The 23,189-nt window shown below is 47.4% G+C and overlaps 1 protein-coding gene across 1 annotated transcript; it reads left to right on the plus strand.

Moving 5' to 3' along the window:
- The first annotated feature begins 260 nt into the window (after positions 1-260).
- On the plus strand, positions 261-22,308 carry LOC149359293 (uncharacterized). Its single transcript, XM_089569011.1, has 5 exons — positions 261-441; positions 14,420-14,571; positions 17,079-17,146; positions 19,596-19,679; positions 22,083-22,308. Exons 1-5 carry the CDS (start codon positions 316-318, stop codon positions 22,211-22,213), a joined length of 561 nt encoding a protein of 186 aa, XP_089425137.1. The 5' UTR covers positions 261-315; the 3' UTR covers positions 22,214-22,308.
- The last annotated feature ends 881 nt before the right edge of the window (positions 22,309-23,189 follow it).

Below are 23,189 nucleotides of genomic sequence, written 5' to 3' on the forward strand. Positions count from 1 at the left end.
ATGTCACATGAAAACATTGTTCCTACAGCAATTTCCTGGGGTGCAAGCTGACAAGTTAATACGAAAAGCTAAAGCTGGCTCTGTATATCAACTAGGAGGTCACCTCTGTGTCAGATATGAGGCAAATACCTTTTTCAAAGAAAGGCGGTCACAATACATAAGGCCATCACAATCACCGATATTGAACAGACTCGCGAGCGAGCGGACATTAAAGCGCGCAACGGACGGAAATATTAGACCTTCAGTTAACGAGTCTTGAAAGCACTATTACTGCCCCGGTTCAGTCGCGTTCAAGAAGCCCCTTCTTCACCGAAAATGTCTCGAATACAGTTACTTCCAGTTCTGACGGTGGGAGCTCTTCACCTATGGCTTTTTGCGCCTCTGGGATCAGCCGGCACTGGGCCAAACAAACTGCAACGCGAGACACCGGACGTTTTCAAGGTAAAGAAAAGCTTGCGCGCCCAGCGGTTTTGCCTGAGGCGGGATTGGTAAATTAGTAAATTGGGTTTTGAGGAAAGGAAATGGCGCAGTATCTGTCTCACATATCTCGGCGGACACCTGAACCGCGCCGTAAGGGAAGGGAGGAAGGTGGGAGTGAAAGAAGAAAGAGAGAAAGAGGTGCCGTAGTGGAGGTCTCCGGAATAATTTCGACCACCTGGGGATCTTTAACATGCACTGACATCGCACAGCACATGGGCGCCTCTTGCGTTTCGACTCCATCGAAACGCGGCCGCCGCGGTCAGGTTCGAACCTGGGTACTCCGGCTCGGTAGACGAGCGCCTTACCACTGAGCCACCGCGGCGGGTAAGAGCAGGGTGCACATAAAAGAAATTTGGGGCATGCTTAAGCTAAGCTTCGCCTTTAAGAGTACAACACTATAGCATTTTCGAGCCCCTTCACATCACCCATTTAACATCCAACCAACGACCTAATTCCTAATTATCGGACTCGTAATTACTCAGGTGCGCATCTCTACGTGTCTCTAAGACGGTTCACTAAGTTAGAGACCTCAACTCATTCACTATGCCCATTTTTCTTGAGCCCGAACTAACAAGCCTCCGGGGCATATGTCAGGCGTGCCCGTTTCGCAGCCCGAAGGTGAACATCCTGTGTTCGGTTCCCACCCATAGCAAAATTAACCTACTTTTTTTAACTGAATTTCTTTCTCTTCGTTCCAGAAACCTCTCTGTGAAATTTCGGCACAATCCGAATATTCTTTGGCCTCTTCCTTTATTTTATGAATTCTTTGCTTTCATCGAGATGTTTCGCTCACGGCCAACCACGGCGACGGCGACTTTCTGCGAGACGAGACTCCTAGAGCTGTCGCGTTAATATCAAATGCACCAGGCATTGCAATATTGCAAGCATAGGCAATCAACAGGCAATTTGCCCTTTTGTACGAGAATTCTTTGTGCTCATTATCTTGTGTTGTCTTGCAGCTTTGCACTGAAGTCTTTCAGTCCTATTTATTACCCGCCGCTGTGGCTCAGTGGTTAGCGCGCTCGGCTACTGAGCCGAAGTACCCATGTTCGAACCCGACCCTGGCGGCCTCGTTTCGATGGAGGCGAAACGTAAAACGACCGTGTGGTGTGCGATATTACCGCATATTGAAGATTCCAAGGTGGTCGCTATTATTTCGCAGCACTCCACTACGGCACCTTTCTCGTTCTTTCTTCTTTCACTCCTGCCTCCTGTCTTCCCTGAGGTGCACGTGAAGTGTCATAAAAATTGAGACGGTTACCTTGCCTTTGATTTCCTGATAACCAATCATTTCTCCTTTTTATTAACGCGCCGACAGCGTGGCCCATTCATTTGAGTCTCAGCAGGACCTTCTAGCTTGAACTGTTCGATCAACTTTTCAGCGTGCAGTCGTAACCATTGTCAGGGATATATTTCTAGACGTACCGAGGGCGAAACACATGTCTAGAACGACCAAAGTGAGTTTTCCGCAGCTCCTAAAGCCACTGCGACAAGAAAGACAAGAAATGACAATTGTTAAGAGTGGACAACGTGGTCCTGTGCGCCGGATGTGACTCATCGCAAAGCAAGGGATATGACAAGGCCTGGCGCCGGCGGCAGAAGCATAGACGACGACGGCCGGGGCTGTTGCACTCCAAATCACCGAACCTCCGAACCGATCGAAGGAGGCTGTCTCCCACGGGCCTGGGAGAAATTACTGTCAAACGAGTGTCGTCGTTAGGCAAAGATGCGGCGAGAACTTGGGACAGCAGCAGCAACGCTGGAAGCAGAGATGCACAGCAGCAGCACGGCGGAACCAGCGGTATACGTTGGCCGAGTCGGCCTTCGGGTCACCGGACTGGATGATGCTACGCAAGGTCACGCTGAGCGAGGCTGCTAATTGAAAGACGCTGTGTCGAAGGGGTCTCGTGCTTCGGCCATCCGGCGGGGGAGTTCGAGAAGGTTAAACCACCTGCGAGGAGACTGCGGGATTCTGCTTTCCCACGGAGGCAACGCACAGAACACTTGCGGCAGTGGTCAAGGTGACGCATCTGTGTTTGATGACTGTCTTCCCCTTCTCATCCCCCAAGCTGTGAGAGAGCGAGAGAGCTTCAGCACCGCCCCGTGCCGGGGGTGGTACCGCCAGCGTCATCAATGGCCCATCCGATTGGACAACGTTATTCGAACCAAGTTCCCCAGTCAGGGATCTAGGGAACGCGAACCGTATTTAACGGGATGTTGTTGTGTGATCGGAGCATTGCATAGCATTGCATTCGCATTCGATTCCCTTCTCATCTGTAAATATGTAGAATAAACCCTTCTGTACAGTTTCCTCGATATCGCAGTCAGACATCGTCATTCGGAGCCGGTACCTGCGAGGCTAAACGAGTTAGTCATCTCCAGGACCCCTCCGTCTTCAACTCTGGTTCCAGCGGTGGGATAGAAGCCCCATCTTTAACACTGGTTCCAGCAGGTGGGCTTGTGGGCCCGTTCTCAACACTGGTGGCAGCGGTGGGATAGAAGCCCCATCTTTAACACTGGTTCCAGCAGGTGGGCTTGTGGGCCCGTTCTCAACACTGGTGGCAGCGGTGGGATGGACCGTGCGACATCGTACTTTCTCCACGGGTGAGCGTTTTGGCTTTTGCTATGGGATTCGCCAGGCTTTAAGATTCAGAGAATAATCTTCACTGGGAATCAGGGCTTTGTCGTTTGAGAGGGGTTATTCTCAAGGCATTGTGGTGTTAGCAGAGCCAAAGCGGAGAAAGCGTTGTCATGGACCTAATGAGGTTGTACAAGTCGGACTTGCTGTTGATATGCGAGGAACTGTCGGTTGAAGTGCCTAGCAAACTAACCAAAATTGAATTGGGCGAATTCATTCTTAAACAAGTCAAGCATAACGATCAGTTGCTGGTAGATACGTGGAATTTGGTACAAGGGGAAAAAGCCCGCAAAGTAAAATCCGACCAGGAGGCTAGAGAGAAAGCCGACCAGGAGGCTAATGAGAAAGCCGATCGGGAGAAACAAAAAGCACGTAAGGAGGAAGCTGATCGGGAGTGCGAAAAAGAGAAGGAACGGGAACGGCAACGGCAACAGTGGAAGGTTGAAGATGAAATAAGGAAACTAAAAATATTAGAACTTCAAAATGAAATACGAAGAAAGGGCGGTAGTGTGAGAGCCGGAACTCCTGAAAGAGCAAGCGATGCTTATGAAATAGGTCCGCAGATAAGACCCGAAAAGTCGGTGACCGTAGCCGCGTTGGTAAATCGCGACACCACGAGGGAAGTGGCAGAGAACGCGTTCAACCGGTGCGGTAGTCCAAGGAATGCCGCAGAATCCGAGGCCGTGTCCAGTGTAGTTGGACGTAATGCTAAGAGAGAGCATTCCGAGATAGCGTCTCAACGACACGAGTGCGAGGATTCTCCTCCAAGTGAGGTAGGAGTGGCAATGGACAGCTTTGTCGGGACAGTTACGAGCGCGACCCTTTCAGTAGAGTCGATACAGGCGTCAAACCGGCAGAACCGCGAAAAGGGAGATTTTCCTAGCGAGAAAGGTTTCGAAGTTGAAACAGCGGAAACCCCTTTTGAGAGTAACAACCGCGGTAAGAGCGAGTTGGGATGTCACAGTGGCTTCAGTGACAAAGGCTCCGGAGAGGCTACCTTGATAATACTGGCACAAGAAGAGTGCGAGGCTGCCGGGGAAAAGGATAGCCATAAGAGCCAGGCGGGCTCAGTTGTAGCTGAGCACTGCAGTGCAGAGAATGGCGCGCAGAGCGACAGCCAGGCGGGCTCAGTTGTAGCTGAGCACTGCAGTAGAGAGAATGGCGCGCAGAGCGACAGCCAGGCGGGCTCAGTTGTAGCTGAGCACTGCAATGTAGACAATGGCGCGCAGAGCGACAGCCAGGCGGGCTCAGTTGTAGCTGAGCACTGCAGTACAGAGAATGGCGCGCAGAGCGACAGCCAGGCGGGCTCAGTTGTAGCTGGGCACTGCAATGTAGAGAATGGCGCGCAGAGCGACAGCCAGGCGGGCTCAGTTGTGGCTGAGCACTGCAATGCAGAGAATAGAGCGCAAAGCGACAGGCACGCGGTAGAGGACAACTCCCTAAGGAATGAGCCAGGGATCTCAGGGGCAGTTTCATGTCCGTCTGTCAGCTGCGTGGAGCTGGCACTCTGCTGCGAAGGCACAGAGGCCAGTTTGGAATTTCATGAAAATTTCCGAGGTGCGACGGAAAAACTAGAGATAGCTAGTTGTGATCAAGAAACGCACGCGGTACAGGCTAGGCGCAGAAAAAGAAAAAGGGCAAGAACCAAGAGAAAACGAATCAAATTCAAAGCCCCAAATTCGGTTGCACGCACAGGTGCGAAAGAAAGAAATGCGGTGGAAGGAAAGGCGAAGCCTTCCCGCGTTGCGCCTCATAGACTTGCAACTGCAGTTAATGATCTGGCGACAAGTGCAGCTCGTTCGAGGGTTGACTGCAGCAACGGAAAAGGAAGTGTGCGTTTTCCGACCAGAACAGGCGCGAAGTGCTTCAAGGGGCATCGGCCTGTAAGAAAGCCTAGACGGGACAAAAAGCCAGTTAGAAAAAAAGCAAAGCGGCCCAAGAGATCAGAAAGCGCAAGGTTGCGCGGTACTCAGCGCATGCGAACGCAGGCGTCCAACAACCGAGACGACACATGCAGGCGTGTTCGGCGGGCGCACTTGAAAAGGAATCGTCCTTCACATTTGGCACCGCATTCTAGGAAGCGCGCATCGCGAATGGGTAGCCGAGCTTCCTGCGTGGGGCGAGAGAAAGAGGCACCTTCTCGCGCTGGTCACTGCTCGTTGTCCAGAGCCAGAGTCGGTTATCGACATTGTAGGGGCGACCAAGGTTTTCGGAGAGCCTCGAGGGGGCGCGGAAACGACAGGGGGAGTCGGGGATCGTTTTTTTCTGCAGCCTTTTGTCACGAGTTGACCGCAGTACAATCAGTCAAAGCGCGACCCCGGCGGGCGCGTCTGAAAGACTAATCCTTTCAACTCGGCGGCGGGGAGTCAGCTTTCCCCCCCCGCGTGGCGACTCGAAGTAGCTGTTTCGTTTTTTTTTATTCCTCTTTTTTTTCTGTGTGTGTTTATGAAATCAGGCAGGGAAAGGCTACTTTTGAGTTAAAACAAGTTGATCGGAGGTTACTGTTTTTTTTTCCTTACCTTAGACAAAGGCTAGGGCGTCACTGAGTTAGAAATCACAGGTGTCGATTTCCCATGCTACCAAGTGGTGAGGGCACTCACAGGAGTGCAGCTCGCGTAGAACTACGCTTAGAGTCGCGTAGACGGAGATTTGGTCCCTTAATTGTCTGACACTTTACCAAAGGGAGCCTCACTGACATACACTGAAATGACCGAAGAGAAAACTCGTCTGGGGGAAGCGCTCGTGTCCAGACCTTTGATTCGGGCCACTTATTTTGTTAAAGAAGTTCAGTGTGACGCCAGTGATAGAGGACTGGGTGCTATTTTAAGTCAAGTTGGCGACGGCCACGAAGAGCACCATGTTCAGTACGTCAGCCGCAGGCTGACCTGTAGAGAAGAAGCGTTCAGCGCTTCAGACAAAGAGCGCGCGTTTGGTTTAGGCGGCACAGATGTTGTCGGGTTACCAGAGTTACTTGAACGGCGCAAAGTTCATATTTGAGACTGACCATCGTCTCAAACATGATTATGACAGTTTTGTCCCCCCAAAAATGGTCGCTTGCTTAGACGGAGTCCTGCTCTCCAAAAACAATTTCTCGATGCGTTTCAGGAACGGAAAACCGCACGGAAATGCTGATGGATTCAGCCGATTGTTGTAGACAGGAGTACTTGGTAGGACCACCTACTGTGTGTGGGTTTTTGCTTTTAACCTTGGTCCAAGCAGTCCGTCTTTGGCGATTTCAATCGGGATATTTCGCGCTTTCTTGGCACCAAAATTACGCCAAAATTCAGTAATGTTTTATTAAACATTTATTGTCATTGTGGGAAGCCTGGTGGGTCTTTGGCAAATTCCGAGCGCTTGCTTGTGGGTCAGTGCCCTGTCTCGTGGAACAGTCCACTGATGCCATTCTTTGTTGAATGTTCGAGCTTGGATGCCATTTCTGGAAACCAGCCCTTCCACCCGACTCCGGCCTCATCTCTTCCTGCCCAGCGGTCGTGAACGCTGGCCATTCGAGATTTTTCGGGCCGCGGACGAGCTGTTAAGAGTGGACAACGTGGTCCTGTGCGCCGGATGTGACTCATCGCAAAGCAAGGGATATGACAAGGCCTGGCGCCGGCGGCAGAAGCATAGACGACGACGGCCGGGGCTGTTGCACTCCAAATCACCGAACCTCCGAACCGATCGAAGGAGGCTGTCTCCCACGGGCCTGGGAGAAATTACTGTCAAACGAGTGTCGTCGTTAGGCAAAGATGCGGCGAGAACTTGGGACAGCAGCAGCAACGCTGGAAGCAGAGATGCACAGCAGCAGCACGGCGGAACCAGCGGTATACGTTGGCCGAGTCGGCCTTCGGGTCACCGGACTGGATGATGCTACGCAAGGTCACGCTGAGCGAGGCTGCTAATTGAAAGACGCTGTGTCGAAGGGGTCTCGTGCTTCGGCCATCCGGCGGGGGAGTTCGAGAAGGTTAAACCACCTGCGAGGAGACTGCGGGATTCTGCTTTCCCACGGAGGCAACGCACAGAACACTTGCGGCAGTGGTCAAGGTGACGCATCTGTGTTTGATGACTGTCTTCCCCTTCTCATCCCCCAAGCTGTGAGAGAGCGAGAGAGCTTCAGCACCGCCCCGTGCCGGGGGTGGTACCGCCAGCGTCATCAATGGCCCATCCGATTGGACAACGTTATTCGAACCAAGTTCCCCAGTCAGGGATCTAGGGAACGCGAACCGTATTTAACGGGATGTTGTTGTGTGATCGGAGCATTGCATAGCATTGCATTCGCATTCGATTCCCTTCTCATCTGTAAATATGTAGAATAAACCCTTCTGTACAGTTTCCTCGATATCGCAGTCAGACATCGTCATTCGGAGCCGGTACCTGCGAGGCTAAACGAGTTAGTCATCTCCAGGACCCCTCCGTCTTCAACTCTGGTTCCAGCGGTGGGATAGAAGCCCCATCTTTAACACTGGTTCCAGCAGGTGGGCTTGTGGGCCCGTTCTCAACACTGGTGGCAGCGGTGGGATAGAAGCCCCATCTTTAACACTGGTTCCAGCAGGTGGGCTTGTGGGCCCGTTCTCAACACAATGAAATCCTATAAATTCTACTGCACATGCTTACATCCAGACTATTTTTAACCAAATTTTATCGCTAGATATCGCGTGTTCACTTCAAAACACGCCCAGAATGTGTTATAGACAAGTGTTTTGCCCTCTATACGTGCATTATGACACCGTTTGTAAGCGTTCACTTCACCAGGATGTCTCTAAATGAAATCTGGATTACTTTAGGCGTCCGCAAAAGTGGAGCCTGGTGCAGAAAGCTTAAAGCGTTAGCAACACGATGAGTCACAATCGTCTGCACGTCCTGTTAGAAGTATATGCTAGAGTAAAGCCTTAAAAGGAGATGTTTACTTTTGACGGTTGCGTGTTGAAACCCTCAATCATAAGGGGTTGTTCTTGACCTGACCCTTTTAATTATTTAATAATCGGCCACAACCGGTACTTCTGTGAAATAGCTTCAAAAAGAAGTGCAAGATGCCGGGCTAGTTGGTAATCCATGATGAAAACACAGCGCAAGGAACGGGACGAAAAACACGAAGGAAGAAGACACAGACACGGGCGCTGACTAACAACTGAAATTTTATTTCGATGCAGGACACATATATAAAGCACAAAGAGGGGGGGTGTGTCCAAGGCGATCCTCCACAATCACCAAAACAGTGTAGTCACGTCCAAGGGTACAAACGATAAAAAGGTGAAAAGGCCGAAAGAAAGACAAAAAGTGGTTTTATCGCTTTTTGTCTTTCTTTCGGCCTTTTCACCTTTTTATCGTTTTTACCCTTGGACGTGACTACACTGTTTCGGTGATTGTGCAGGATCGCCTTGGACTCACCCCCCCTCTTTGTACTTTATATATGTGTCCTGCATCGAAATAAAATTTCAGTTGTTAGTCAGCGCCCGTGTCTGTGTCTTCTTCCTTCGTGTTTTCGTCCCGTTCCTTGCGCTGTTTTTTCATCAGCTTCAAAAACGTGTGGTGTTTTCTTAACAACAGTCTCATAAAAGAAAAGGTGATAGCTCTTACTTTCCCTACCGCGGTGTCTAAAATGAATGTGTAACGTTGTTTCCCGCCAAAACTCTTTTTGGATGCGGTTCCACTGCCCGTGTATGGTACGCATGACTCATCACCTTCTGGAATGCTGCACTGCCTTCTATTTGATTATCATGTTAGATTATACTACTCCGAGCCGCTAATGCAATGTAATTCATTTTCTGAGCTGGGCATAATTCAAAAATTTTGTGGTTCCTGAAAATTTTTAGGGGCTGGATCATATTCCAAATTTTCGGTGTCCTCACACTGTCAACTTAGCCGCTGCCCTAAGATTGCTCCCCTCGTGATCACGCGATTTTGACGACGTCACAATCCTCTCAATCGCCTTCATAGGTAGCGGGGAGTCCTCATATCGCTACTAGTCCAGTGGTGCAGCGTTTAAGCGATGCGTCACTGCCCTGGCAGGTGGCTGTTTAAAACACAGCCCCGATGCTTGTGAGACCCAGGCTACTGTTTCTAAGCTCCCGTAAGCTTCATGTAATGCCCGGGTGGGCAGTTGGCAACTGCATTGAATTTGGCAACGCTGGGCAGTTTGCTCATAGTCAGGTAGGCAGGTCGCCACCTTCCACAGTGAGCAGGCTGTGACTACGTCACAAGGTCATGTGACCTCTCTCACCAATCAGGGAATTTCGTGGGGAGTCAAATTCTGTAGTTCTTTTTGATTAGTGAATTGGGGTCACGTGAACCTGATGAAGTCTCGTTACGGAGAAGCCTGAAATTTTTCTGGGATGACATCCTAAAAGCTACAGCATTTTTAACGCCATCAGGAACACCTACTATCATATGAAAATAGTACAGACAATCCTGTAGCAGGATGAATAAAACTCTCTGCGTGTCTCGTCTCGCATGACCTCGCAGCCTAATCACCGTCACTGGTGTGATGCAGATGTGTCCGCCTAACAATTTTTTTTTCGTTGCGAAAGCAACACTACGCGAGCCGCCGAACCATTTTGCGGAGCTGACGAAAGGTCATACTGCGCATGAGCGAGGAGCACTAACGTCACACGGCGCACAGCTGGCGCGGCGCCGCCGCCGTCGCTGCGCGGGTGACTCAGAGGTACTGCCGCCGCGCTCGCCAGTTGCGCATGCGCAGTAGCGGCGCATAGCTAGCGTGCTGGGGCCGCCACCGCTGCCGCGCGCTCTCCATCGCCTCTGTCTTTCTCCCCTCGTTGTTTTCGCAATCCTCCAGGTTTAACCAGAGCTAAACCACTGCGATTTTTTTTAAAAGCCTTCTTTCATTCCTGATGTGAACTGGCACGGATATCATAGTGTCAGGATTGCGCAGTATATTTATTTTGATGGACAACCACACACGGTCGTCCAGACACATGCAGTATTATCCTTTTCGTTGGTTCAAAAATACTTTTGACGGGCTATTTGAATATTTTTTTCATGCTCACTATAGCCACAGAAAGACACGTACAAAATAATGTCTATAGGAGCGCGCGTTTGTTTCGAGTCCACATATATTAACAAAGTTATGAGCGCATTCCAACTCATAATAGCTGAAAAGGCTTCAGTCATATAAAGCGGTATCTGAAAGTTATCTTACAAATACACTAAGTGCTGGATGCCTCTAAGAATTATATGTACCACTGTGCAAAGCATTATACTAGCTTTTCTTGTCCCGTGCAGTTGTCCGTGCACAACCTTATACCTTTATTATTATAGCTCCGGCGTCTGTTGAATGCATTCGCAGTTTCTTCCGGGTAGCGAGCAGGAATCCCGCTTATAGAGACACGCATGCTTCATCCCATGGAATGCTGTAATGGGTGCCCGTGTTTCGCTCTAGCGCAATGTACACGCAGAACCCCAAGCTATAGGAGAAATAAGCCCAAGGACTCGCTTCGGACGATTAAATTTTTAAGCCTGCGCAGGCTCTCTCTCACTCCTCGGAGTGCTGGAGTCTCTTTTTCACTAGGATGCTTCTGTGCCAAGCTCCAAGCTTCAGGTAGCTCCAGTCGCTTTAAAAAAGTACTCAGATAGCTTTCCTATGTCAGTGCACTTACTCTTGTTGAGCGTGTGGGTCGTGTACTGTAAAGAATTTGAATGGCCGTAAGAACCCTTCCTGTCTTCTGCACTTCGGCTTCGCGCATGGCTGGGTCTTGGCGTCGTCCACGCTTGCCGTCGCACACGAGTAGCAGACTACTACTCAAAAGTGGAAAACTCCCACAATATGCTCGACATGCTGCTCCTCGTGTACATACATGCAACAGCTACAGCGCCACCGCACGACTGTTCAGTTGAACGGAAGCATACAGCAGCAACTGTCAGGAAGAGTGGCTCAGGAGGCGTCATCCCAGTTGTGGGTGAGCCCGTGGCGCCGGCTGCGGCGAAAAGCGACCGTTCGAATCGATGGGGAGAGTCACGGGACCGCCGCGAGGACCGACCCATCACGGGATGTTTATTCAGTGAAAAAGCGGTTTAACAGCGCTCGTGTAAACTTACGCCGTTTCCGTCGGTGTGGTTCGATGTCTGGAAAGAGCACATGGCTCCTTGAGCTTGCGAACGGGAATAGCGCTGTCTGGAGACGATTTCTAGGGTAAAGGCTCTGCGGCTATGGAGCTGGCAGAGTGCTTCTGCACGAGTAGAACGGCAGATTGGGCGAGTTGGTGTTCCATGGTGACAAGTACATATAAACAGCGCTAAACAACAGTACCAGAAAGAGGAGTAGACAAACATGGCGCTGAACTTACAACTGAGTTTATTAGAAGGAAAAATTTTCATTATATACATACAAAAATGGGCACCCGTGCGCACAGTCATACCTCAATGTAGAGATAAAATCAACAAGCCACGATGATCGCACGTGTTGTACCTGCCTCCATACTGACATATTTTTCATACTGACAAGACTACAAGAGAAGTCGCCGAATCATTCCATATCACTAGAAAATCAAAAGGTTGCGTTGGTAATTATTCTTTAGCTTTGTCAACGAAAGAAATGACTTCGCTGCACAAATGGTAGCTTGGAGGCAGTTACAACACGTGCGATCATCGTGGCTTGTTGATTTTATCTCTACTTTGATGTATGACTGTGCGCACATGTGCCCATTTTTGTATGCATATATTGAAAATTTTTCCTTCTAATAAACTCAGTTGTAAGTTCAGCGCCGTGTTTGTCTACTCCTCTTTCTGGTCCTGTTGTTTCGCGCTGTTTATATGTACTTGTCACCTTTTGCACGAGCCTGGTTACGCTTCGCGTTTCTAAGAGCAAGTGGGTATAAGGACAGCAAATCGGAAACTGTTGCGGGAAGCTCTCCGCCTCTGTTCCTTGGGCCAGGCTTAACGCTGCAGAAATGTGGAGCGGCCTATGAAAGACGGAATGGAACTGTAGCTGTAGCACAAACCACGAATTGCGCACTCAGTGAAGCTAAACGAAGAGGACAGGCGGACGCGTTGCTACATTAGTTCAGAAGTACGAAATGTCCTTCGAGTATCATATCCCCCACACACAGAAGAAACGGCCTTTTATGAACACCGTGTCAGAAGATGTTGCCTGGGTGATGCCACTACATTCTTTCGAACCTATGGATAATAATCTCCATACCTGTATGCGTGATAATTTCAGATGTGTTCTAGCATCGTTTTTCTTACAATGTGGTTCTTCTCTAAATCGAATATATTGCTCGGAACGCACTAATATCTTAAGCGATATGTTGGTGCCTACTGCTTTTTTCGACCCCAGCTTTTTTCGTTTAGAAAATTTTTGATAATAAGTAAGCTTCTCGCGGAGCGACTGTCGGCAAAGCGTACGAGCACAACATAGCTATTCGCCCTAGACATATCGTCATCTTCACATTGCGCAGTGTGCACGACGTCGGCTTTCTGGTACAGTACTAAGGTAAGGGGGTGTGCACCTTAGGACTTCCAGGAAACACTTGATCATTACTGCTTCGTGGCCTGTACCACTTTTCGTCAGGGGCGCAACCCTCAAGGCATAATAACAAAGCATAAGAATACAGTGAAGTCTGTGTAGCGTAGATGCAATCATATAAAGTCATTTAAATAGCTATTCCTTTAATTTCCTTAACAATCTTGCGCAAGTTTGTCCTTCTCACTGCGGCAAGCTCGACATTTTGGTCCGCATATTCCGGATAATCATGTGCGCAATTTTGTACACAGCGAAGTAACTGTTTTTTTTATTATGCAACAGATAGCAGTAATTCCTTTGCCTCAGGCAAATTAACCATCCTCTATATCCTCCATAGCGTGATTTCTTTTGACTCACCTAGTGGTCGCAGTATTAATTCTAAAACAGTGAGCCTAGTTGCGCATCGTCTGCCATTTTCAGGCAGATAGTTACATTCACCGTCATGATACCATTCTTTTTTGCGTTTTAGTGTCATGTGCATCTTCTAAATAGAACGTATGGATTTTCTGATCCCTTCCGCACTGATCACACGACTCCTACGGTTTCAATGTTACAATCTACAGCAATTGTGGCACTTTGTATGAAATTTTCTACATGCTCGTAAAAAACTTTATATACGCTCATTTCAGACTAGCTTCCTTCCTTCATGGCAGCATTAAGCGTTAAAACGGAAAAATAAATTTGTAAAGAGAAAATGCGTGCGGAGCGTGCAAGAGCTATAAATATGGAACGCGCACCTTAGAAGCAGTAGCTGGACAATTCAGATAAGGTATACACTATTTTTATTGTGTGTGTAACTCCAGGTCATTGAACGTGGAAAGGGACGTAAGTGCAAACCTTTTGAGATCTACGTTTTTCAACTGTAAAGGTAACCGAAACAGAGATTTTCGTGGTAACTCTGCCGTGTGAAGGACGGCCGCACTGTCGGACATAACTAACTGCGCGGCTTGTCTACGGGATGAGCATGATGACGATGAAGAAGCATGAGCATGAACATGACCAGGGGGCCAAATAAATATCATGTCCGCTGACCAACGTTTTCAAAAAGGGGCTTGTCTTTGCCCAAACGAAGATACGCCCTCTTGTCGAAATCGTTGGAGCCAAAGGCTTTCCTGCTCCCGCCTGTTCAAGTTCGTGATTTCAAGACTGCCATCTTCCCTAGCTGCTACAAAGCGGCTACAGTACGATTGCTGCAGTTCCAATGCTACGGTTGGGTACCAAAGCCACATCAATGAATCGTATTTATCACCATCTATGCGCTATCGGGGGCAGTAGTGATCAGGACGAGCAAGCGTGCAAAAAACATAGCTGGCTGCGATAGATTTTTTCCTTCAATCGCCGTATCTATTCCTGCGGTCGTCCAAGTGTATCCCTGGAACGGCGTTCCAATCCCTCGGCTTCATACGCGAAGCAACGCTCCGGAAGCCTACAGCTGCGAGCTGCTGGTAAAATAAAACAGAAACGCAGCTGGGCGACGCCTCATCAGGGTGGCGGCATACATCGGTAAGATGCCAGTCTGTCGACTTATCGTGAAGGCTTCTCGCACCGAACACTAACAGGCAGAGCCGATGCTTCAAGACCAGCATCGCTTGGTGCGCGAAATGGATGCTCCGTTTTCAGACCGCTGCGTAAAGCTGGTGATGCAGCGATGCAGTTGAGCCAGTGGCGGCGCGTCTTGGGCACCTCTGTAACCTACAGTACATGACTGAGCGTGCTGAAAAAAGGCATCAGATGTAAATAAAAGAAAAGACAGAGCAAAACAAAAAGAGTATTAAATCTGTACATTCTGCGCGATTCCTGTAGCACCTGTGTGCTTTGGTTTGCAGATGTTCGGGGGCCTTATTGACATGGTGGCTGTCAGGGATGTCAACCCAGACCCGATGTTCAAGTGCCTGACAGCGCGGCGAATTCAGTTCGACGCTGAAGCTCCCTCCGCCACATACCTGTGGTTTCTGCCTGCTGCTGAGGACAAGAAACCGTAAGTTTCAGTCAGAACCAAGGCATGATAGCAGCCGACAATCCTAAGTGCGTCCTTCCAACAATATGACGATTTACAAACAGATATAAATTAGTCGCTAAGACTTTTGTTCCTTGAGTTTAGGAATGTCACTACCTGTTATCATTAACTATGTTACCATTAACGTGAACACAGAGCCGAGAACGCACTCAAGCAACTCTTTCTTTCAGTAGCGCGTTTGTCTCTTAGAACTGGAATTTTAACAGTTTAGCACCATGGCATGAGAGTCGAAGTTAGCCTGCTAAATTGGCTAACTAGGCATCTCTAAACGCGCCGGAACATTAATTTTCTTTAATGAACGAATAATGTATTTTGCAAGATTCAAAAATTTTATCAACTAAATGGTAGGAAATTGATGCCACTTTTTAAGTGGGATGTATAGACTTCTTCAAAATTTTGTAAGCCAGATTTATTTATGACCGCTCTAAATGGAAGCTTTTCAGCCTTGTCGTACTGGTTACTGCTCGGAGAGAATTGGTTCTCACGATCTGAAGAAGTCCCTGTCAAAACACTTGTGATCCTTGAGACACCGCAGGGCTGCCTGACATGCGTTTCCGGCGTTCGCCTGCAATAAATTGCTCCGTAGTTTATATGAACTCTTACCAAACACTCACTCTATCGACCGCACCTGGAAACAGGCAACGTCGGCCTTCTTCACAGGTTAGTTTGACCGTAGATTTTCGTTGAATATTTTGTTCAGTGAAGGGGCTTGGCTTCATTCTACGTGCCTTGAAGCAGTAGCTTCTAATCGCCATACCCAGTGATTTCGCGATGTATTTGTCGGCGCCTGCAGCAGCTCAGCTTCTGTCATATGCCCAGCGTCAAAGGCCCGAAGCAGAAGCGGGAAGCAGCGGAGGGGCAGACATACCAGAGCTAAGTGCTCGCTGGTGACTCGGAGCAACGGGGCGCAATGCCACGAAGCAGCACAAGCAATTTTCCCGACCCAGAGCGGGTACTTCAACTGATCCAATATGGCAGGGCTACGGAGGACTGCTTCCGGAAAAAAGCCTGTCTAGCATCAAGCGTGTTTTAAAATTTTTTGGATAAACTGGCGCATGCTTTTCGACGGTGGCAACCACGTGAGAGTCAGACGGCCTCTTTTCTCTCTGCTGTAAAATAAAAACGAACGACAGACGAGGAAAAAGAAATCGCTCTCTCATTTGAAAACGACTCCTTTGGGAGCGTGGCGGTCGTAGCGTAGCGCTTTGGGGTGAATTTAAAATAATAGCACAGACGATGAAGACTTTTGTCCAATGGACGAATGGCAAAACCAAAAGGTATGGGGAGCAAAACACAGTTATTGTCCATTTTAACGCTCCTTCGCAGGAAACTAGCTACAAAAGCGTGTCTGTGACAGTCGCGTAATTTTTATCCCATAGTATGAGCACCCTTCTTGACTTTTCTATGCTCATGAATTTTATAACATTGTACTAGCGCACAGTGCTTCTTTTGTAAAATTTCTTTTGTGTGTGTGTTTTTTCACTGTTTGCATCTTCGAAATACGTAGCGCGAAAAACAAGACACAGGCAAGGTGAAGACCGGACACGAGCGCTTCTTCACCTTGCCTTCACCTTGCCTGTGTCTTGTTTTTCGCGCTACGTATTTCGAAGATGCAATTGCTCCGACTAGCCCAGTTTAGCTTACTTGTGCAGTTCTGTTCACTCTTTCCTGCGCTACACATTAGCTATAGCCAAACCGTCAATCGTCTTACGCTTCCTGCTATGTTGGCATACAGGGTCATCAAAATTCGTCTTTACATGCTTGTTAAACTTAGGCGCTGTGAAGTACTTAATATCGAACTCTGCACGTTGGTTATGGGGTAAGGAAGACATGAAAAGCGATAATAGTCACCATCAGTCATCTAGTTAACTAAAATGAATTATGAACTTTTTAGTGACTGCAGTAAGCAGGCTTTTTTATACTGAACATTAAGAAGCAGTCGTATTCCTACATATTAGCAGTAAATAGTGAGTAAACGTGTGTTTGGTTCATCTTTAATCTCTCAGTAGCTGCGGTTCTTTTTAGGGGAGTATTTTGAATGAGGTCATTTCTGTTGATTCAGCGGTCCAAACAGCGCCGTTAGAATACGCTCTAAAATTTGGGCTATCTTAAACGCATTGCTTTCTTGTGGTTTTCGCGAAGTAAGCACACTTTTAAACACTTTTTATTTCCTGGAAATACAATACTGCGTCTATTTCTAGAATATATGACTGAATATTTCGATTACTGACGATGGATAGTAAGGGTAGCGTCTGCGAGTGGAGAACAGAAATCTTTGGTACAAAGAAAACTTGTATGGAATTTTCAAATATTTCTGAAGTGAGCCTTCCTCCTCTGGTCAAGCGAGGCTTCGTTCTCACTTCTCATTGAAGCCTAATGAACCGCAATTTTAACCTTTCAGATAATCCACGCGAAATTATTCGCATATTCCACAGTTCTTAATTGCTTCATCCTTTCTTTCTCCACAGGGAACGTGTCGCTTTCCACTTCACACCAGGCAATGCTTCCGGCATTGTTGTCGGCATAGTGGACTCAGGTACGTAAATCCTAAACCCTGAGCAGAGCTCAATGCTGTAACATGTTCCTTCATGAGACAGCTGAAAATCCGCACGAGTCTTTGCGCCGCTTCTTATGGTCCACATGTGATGTGTGCGGTGATATGGGACATTATCTTATGTGCTGTCCAGTGTACAACGCGGAAAGATGTGCGCGTTGTTCCCTTTCCTCAAGAATACAGGAGCCGCTCACAGTTCCTTCCAGGACATGGTCTACCCGCGCGGAAAACAGCCATGTAGAAAGTAGGCTTCACGCATTCTTTTAAAGTTTCTCCAGCACTCTGATTTGGACTCCAGATGGTGACAGCAGGAGTTGAATATTGGCTGCTATAGGTGATTCTGTTTAGAGCAATGTAGATCCGTCGGTTCTCAGGTACGTGCCTGAGTTGTGGGCCCTGTTTAGCAATTAAGTGTCGCTATGATGCAGCAGTTGCCGGCAGAATCGGCAAGGTTAACCGCACCAGTAGATTCCAGCAATGCCAACCTTTTTTCAGATAATGAAGCTCTGAGACACCTTCCGAGCCATTTTTAATAACAAAAATTCACGGCGCTTGACCTTCTGTCGGGGATATTTGCATATTTGTTCAAGTGCTTTAGAGCTTAAATGGCACAGTTTCGAAATACACCAATAAGCGGAAATCGGGCACTACACTCTCAGAAAAAAAAAATCAGACTTTGCTCCCAACGTGTCATGACTTACTTGATGATGATGTCCTATGGCTTAATGGCAGATACCCACGGCGGGGGATTGGCCAGGGTGCATAGCGGATACAAACGCACGCATGTACAAGGAGTGCAGTATTTGGATAATTTTGAGACGTAAAACGAGAATTTGTCTAAAAGAATAAAAAAAGAAAAAAAAAGTAGTGAATTCATATTCTAGCAGAAGAATCTACCAGATGAAATTATGTACTCGTAAATATAATTGCACACTGGTTTCAGGACATATCCCTTGGCGTTGGCCTCGAAGGAGCTGCGCGGTGTCTTCACAGCGCTAAAGGCCGCATCTTTTCAGAGTCCAGGACTCAAGGGTGGCATTCACTATGTTCGCCTTTGCCCCCTGCTAGTTGCTGCAGCCGACGTGGCGTCTTGTGCCCGGTTATGGTGCCCGGCTGCTCATCCGAAAGACGCGGGTTCGATCCTGGCCGCAGTCGGTCGGATTTCGACGGAGGCGAAATGCTAGAGGTTCATGTACTGTGCGATGACACTGAACTTTAAAGAACCCTATCTGCTCGAAATTATCCGGCGACCTCTACTGCTGCGCCCCTCCTTTCCCCAACCATTCTAGACAAACGCATTTTTGAGCGGTAAACCGCTTATGAATGACATTTTCTCATATAACGTGATATTTCTCTATAACAGTCAATATATCGGGAGGTTACCCGACGGCTGTCTTTAATTTTTTTTTCTCTATTAACGTTTTTGCTGTCCTCAAAAGCGTTCCCTATTGGCTATCTGTGGCAGTCGTAACTGTTCCATGCGATCGGTGTAAACGCTTTAAAAGAAAGATCTTGCTACTCTCACAAGAATGAACGATTACCTTAAGTATTTCCATAACAGTAACTTCTTTTTCGCCGAGAATGTAAGACATGCTTTATTGAAGTAGAAAGTTTAAACGCGCAAAGTTTCTATCCTTAGCAGAGGCAAAGAGAGGGCATTGATAACTCTTCGGCAATGCTACATACGGCATATATTTATTACTCAACCTCCTCTTCCAATAAGTGCAGACGGAAAAAATTTATTTTTCATCGTTGACATCATTAAGTTTTCGGTTGCGCCCTAAAACACCGACAGTCGACAAATACGCCGTAGGCAAGAAATTACCTCGAAACCAAAAGAAACTCCCCGTTGTGTAGACACCCGTAAGAACTTAGTGTGTAAGAATTCATAATGAGCTTAGTTAGAGTAAATAGACGAGCCTGAATGTGCAGCTGCAGTCCTAGAGGCAGCGTTCGCTGATATTTATCTTCTAGGTTGCCGTCGCTCACTGCCAGCAACTTCACACTTTATTTTGTCAGTACAGTGGCCGGTCAAGTGCACTTTTTTCCTATGTACGGAAACCAACAGTCACCGAAGTCACCAATGAGCAGAGGAGATCTTGTTATTTGCAGTGTTATGACGGTAATAAAAACAATGCCACTCCTTACATGCTGTACAGGCGGTGGGAGCTTTTTCAAGCGTTAATAGCTTTCAATCTCGACTCGTCCTTCAATTTATAGGGGTTGGAAACAAATTATTAATAATTTAAGTATAATTTACTAGAAAGCAGAATGGCACTTGCCCTCGAAACTTGGTGATAGTATTGAACTTATGTTAAACAGTTTGACTTTATTAATATTAAAAACGCTCAACAACGAGCGCCCTGGTTGAATTTCCAGTGGAGTTGAAACCCATTAACAAACAAAAATCATTTTTTTTCTTTTCTCGTAGATGCCAGCCACCCTATCCTCGTTCGCTTTCCTTACACCGACTACGCGTCCTGTGGAATCCTGGAACAAAACTACTTTGGTTATCGTAAGTAGTGGTTTGTTCTTTTGTTCTCTGATAACTTTCAAGTATAAGCCTGATAATAGCAGCATCACAGAGAAAGGCCTCACTAACTTTGGGAACCACTCTAAGGTTTCCTACCTTCAGGATCTACGCCGCATATTGAGCGGCAACATCCGAGCAAAACTTCCCAGAGAAGTCCTTTGCTGCAATTTTGTACGCCTTGTTTGGAAAGCCGTACTTGCTTTTCACATAAACAAGCTGAATAGAATCATGGCTGCCTTCTTTCGCGCAATATACAGGGTGATTTTTTTTCAAAGTTGAAATATTCTTATTACAATAACTGCGAGAAATACGTCTGTATGGTCTATGCAGGCGGACTGCATACTAAAGAGGACATTACTCAGTAATGAGCCGTTGAATTGGCAAAATAAAGTATACAACTATTTTACTTTCGATTTCAAGGGGAACGATTATATTGCGAAGCTGCAGGTCCTCAAAGCTGAGTCAGGTTTTAGTTTTTCTTCATTGGGAAAATAGTTCTAAATATTCAATGTCAAAATATGCACCTGAAAGCTCACTCAATCTGGTTTCCCGCATACAATGCTTTTAAATTGGCGTCGCTCGCAGATGTGCAACAGTGCCGATGAGTCTACTGCCCACATTGCTTTGGTGCTCCATCGGGTACAACCGGCTTCACCTGTGGCATTGGCCCAGGTTCCCAGTCATGTTTTCTTTTCTCCGAACGGGGTTAGCCACGATAGCAGTGACAACCTCTGATCTCCATTAGGTGGCTGGATGCCGCATTCCCGCTTTCCGAGACGAGCGCGAGTGAAGCCACCGGAAGTTGGACGGCTTGTCCCGGAAGTCGGGTGTCTGCTGTGTGTTTCAGTGCAAAAAGTCGTGTCTTTCGCCCTTTCGTTCTCAGTTTCTTTTGCGTTGTTCTCGTCTAATGTCTGCTGTTATATGAAAGGAACAATCAAGCTGAACGCGAGAAATGTGAGCATTGTGTGCAGAAGCTTGTAATTTCTGAGAAAGAGAAGAAAACAGGCATGCAGGTCTCACCCTGCCGCGGCAAAGGAGTACGTGCATTAACACCATGTTCTTTTTCTGGTTCTTGTCTTCCGAGCGTGAAGGAGAAGTAGTGGAATGACGATGAGGCTAGGTCATCATAAAACCGAGTTTTCGTGCAGCAAAGAAAAGGCACAGCGCGAGAGGAACGACTGACAAGAAAGACGAATGCTGCAGTGCCCGTGAGAAGCGTTGTTAGAAGTGAGCTGCACCAAGCACCACGAATTAAAGCCCATTCAGGCTTAACTTGTCCCAATGCAAAACAGTACATGACACGCTCCGTCGAAAAAGCAGTACCATACCTTTTAGAGGCGCTAATGTGAACCAACCGAACACCGTCGACACCTCACAAGATAGTAGCCTAGCCCTCGCTCCGGTTCGGTATAAACATAATTCGGTAAAATGGTCACTGCAAAGTCAGCTGCCTAGTGAATGTTTCCACCTGTTCTTTCTTATATTTATTCCCATTGATAGCATAACTTGGGTTTTAGCGTGGGAACAAGCATCACAGTAAAGAGCAGAGTTGGCGAAGCTAGGCAAACGAGACGACACCGAGCCGAGTAGACGAGGCTCGATACTTGCTGCGTGTAGCGACGTCCTGTCGTCTGCTAGTGTCGTCCTATTGCGATGCAATGGACCCTTATTTTTCAAACGTCTTTCCCGAAGACTTCGCTGGTCTCCTCGCTCAGTTGACGGCGCAACAGGTAGGCATTGTCATGTAAAAAGACGAGAACGACGAAAAGACGAAATGCTAAGTAGGAAAACAAAACTGGAACTGGAAAACCGTGCTGAGGTCCGATTTCATGCACTGCCAAAGGCTTACTTCCGGCACAAGGCCGCTTACTTCTGGTTGCTTCACTTTCGGGTGAGCGATGCGGCATCCAGCTCCCCTAGTGGAGATCAGTGGTGACAACTGAGCTGTACTCGTGATCGGAGTTGCTTTCCGCCCTGCGCACGAGCCCCAAAATTTCGTTTTAGCTTTGAATATTACTAATAGGCTCCTCGAGCACCATTGGCGCGCCTACACCATTTGGGCAAACAGCAGTCCAGTAGGAGTTTTGTGGCCGGATCCGAGCTTTTGCGTTATCAATCTCATGTTTTAAAAATCCAGGCTGGAAGCCCATCATCAATGGTCGCTGGTGTAACAAAGACATAAAATAACAATTGAACGACACTAAATCCCCATATGTCTGCTGTACGAAGTATGGAAAACCTGTGAAGGACTATTTAGTGTTATAAATGAGTAAATAAATTGTATAAATAGTGAATCACAAGTTCAACTAAAAATATTCAGAAATAACAAATAAAGTAAGCGTTAGATGTCAACGTTATCATAATCTCTCTTTTCTTCTTTTTCAGAATGCATGCTGTGGGTAAGGGATGAAACAAAGGATTCAATTTCGCCAGAATGTCTCCGGCAGTATGACGACATCTGTGGAGAAAGCGTTTCCTTGTACGATAAAAGTATCTGCGATAAAGCCCGAGAATAATAAATAAAAAATGCAATTACCAACCACGCCTTAAGTCTGAAATGTGAGCCATGTAGAAAATTAATTTTCAGCGAAAAGGCGTGAATAAAATGTTAATATCAACCGCATTCATTTTGTCGTTATGAATCACAACTCTTCATAAAACACGCCTGCACGATGCGCATGGGTAGAATGGGAGTCGCAGTGAGCCCGATAGTCTATACATAAACGCTGTCTGCTGTTAGAAGCTAGATGAAAGTTGTTATTCTTTAGTCTGAATGGAGTCAGAACGCGGTTTTGATCAGTAAGGTAGCAAAATGCGTCTGCTACTCTGTTTTCTGCAAACGCAGATACACGACCACCTTCTGTTTTTCGAACACTCTTTTATTGTTTCCGCGCATCTGCAAAAATATGAGACGACAAAGTCCACGGAGAGTCGATAGCTGGCGCATCATTGGAAACGGAGTAATTGGAAAACCAACACGGGATGTATTCAAGGTAGATAAGATGCTGAAGGGTACGAGCCAGCTTCGATCTGGCGACAGCAGCTAATGACGTGCTGCTGACTTTCCCGGGGGTCGGTGTAGGCTATTCAGCTTGCTTAGGTTTCAAAATAGACGACACTAGCAGCAATGAACCAAAGTGCTTAGAGGACACGAATTTGTGTGACCCAAAAAACCAAGATCAAGTTTAGTGCTCTAATGACCAATCTTGTTGCATTTTTATTCATACTTTCATACCAAGAAGAATATCTCGTAGTTTTTTTTTTCCCCCAGGAGTATAGCGTCGTTCTTACGGGGAACATCAACGCAGAAAATCAGCAGCTCAGGTTAAGGAGTGAGCATGAGTTGATAATCTTGTAGCTGAAATCAACAAGAGGAAATGGACCTCCTTTCCTCTCGTGGGAGCAGGTCAGTCAAGCACACGCTCTTCGCGATGGGTACAGTAGCGTCGGTTGCTTCCTAGATGGCGTTCACCACTTCTCCATCCGAGCCTG

Source organism: Amblyomma mixtum, chromosome 2 (genome assembly GCF_055824585.1).
Source record: "Amblyomma mixtum isolate Tamu chromosome 2, ASM5582458v1, whole genome shotgun sequence".
In the NCBI taxonomy this organism is placed as follows: Eukaryota; Metazoa; Arthropoda; class Arachnida; order Ixodida; family Ixodidae; genus Amblyomma; species Amblyomma mixtum.

Coding starts and splice junctions, on each gene's coding strand:
- LOC149359293 (XM_089569011.1), top strand. CDS start 316: ATGTCTCGAATACAGTTACTTCCAGTTCTGACGGTGGGAGCTCTTCAC. Junction 14,572..17,078: donor GCTGCTGAGGACAAGAAACC/GTAAGTTTCAGT, acceptor CTTTCTCCACAG/GGAACGTGTCGCTTTCCACT. Junction 19,680..22,082: donor ACAAAACTACTTTGGTTATC/GTAAGTAGTGGT, acceptor CTTCTTTTTCAG/AATGCATGCTGTGGGTAAGG.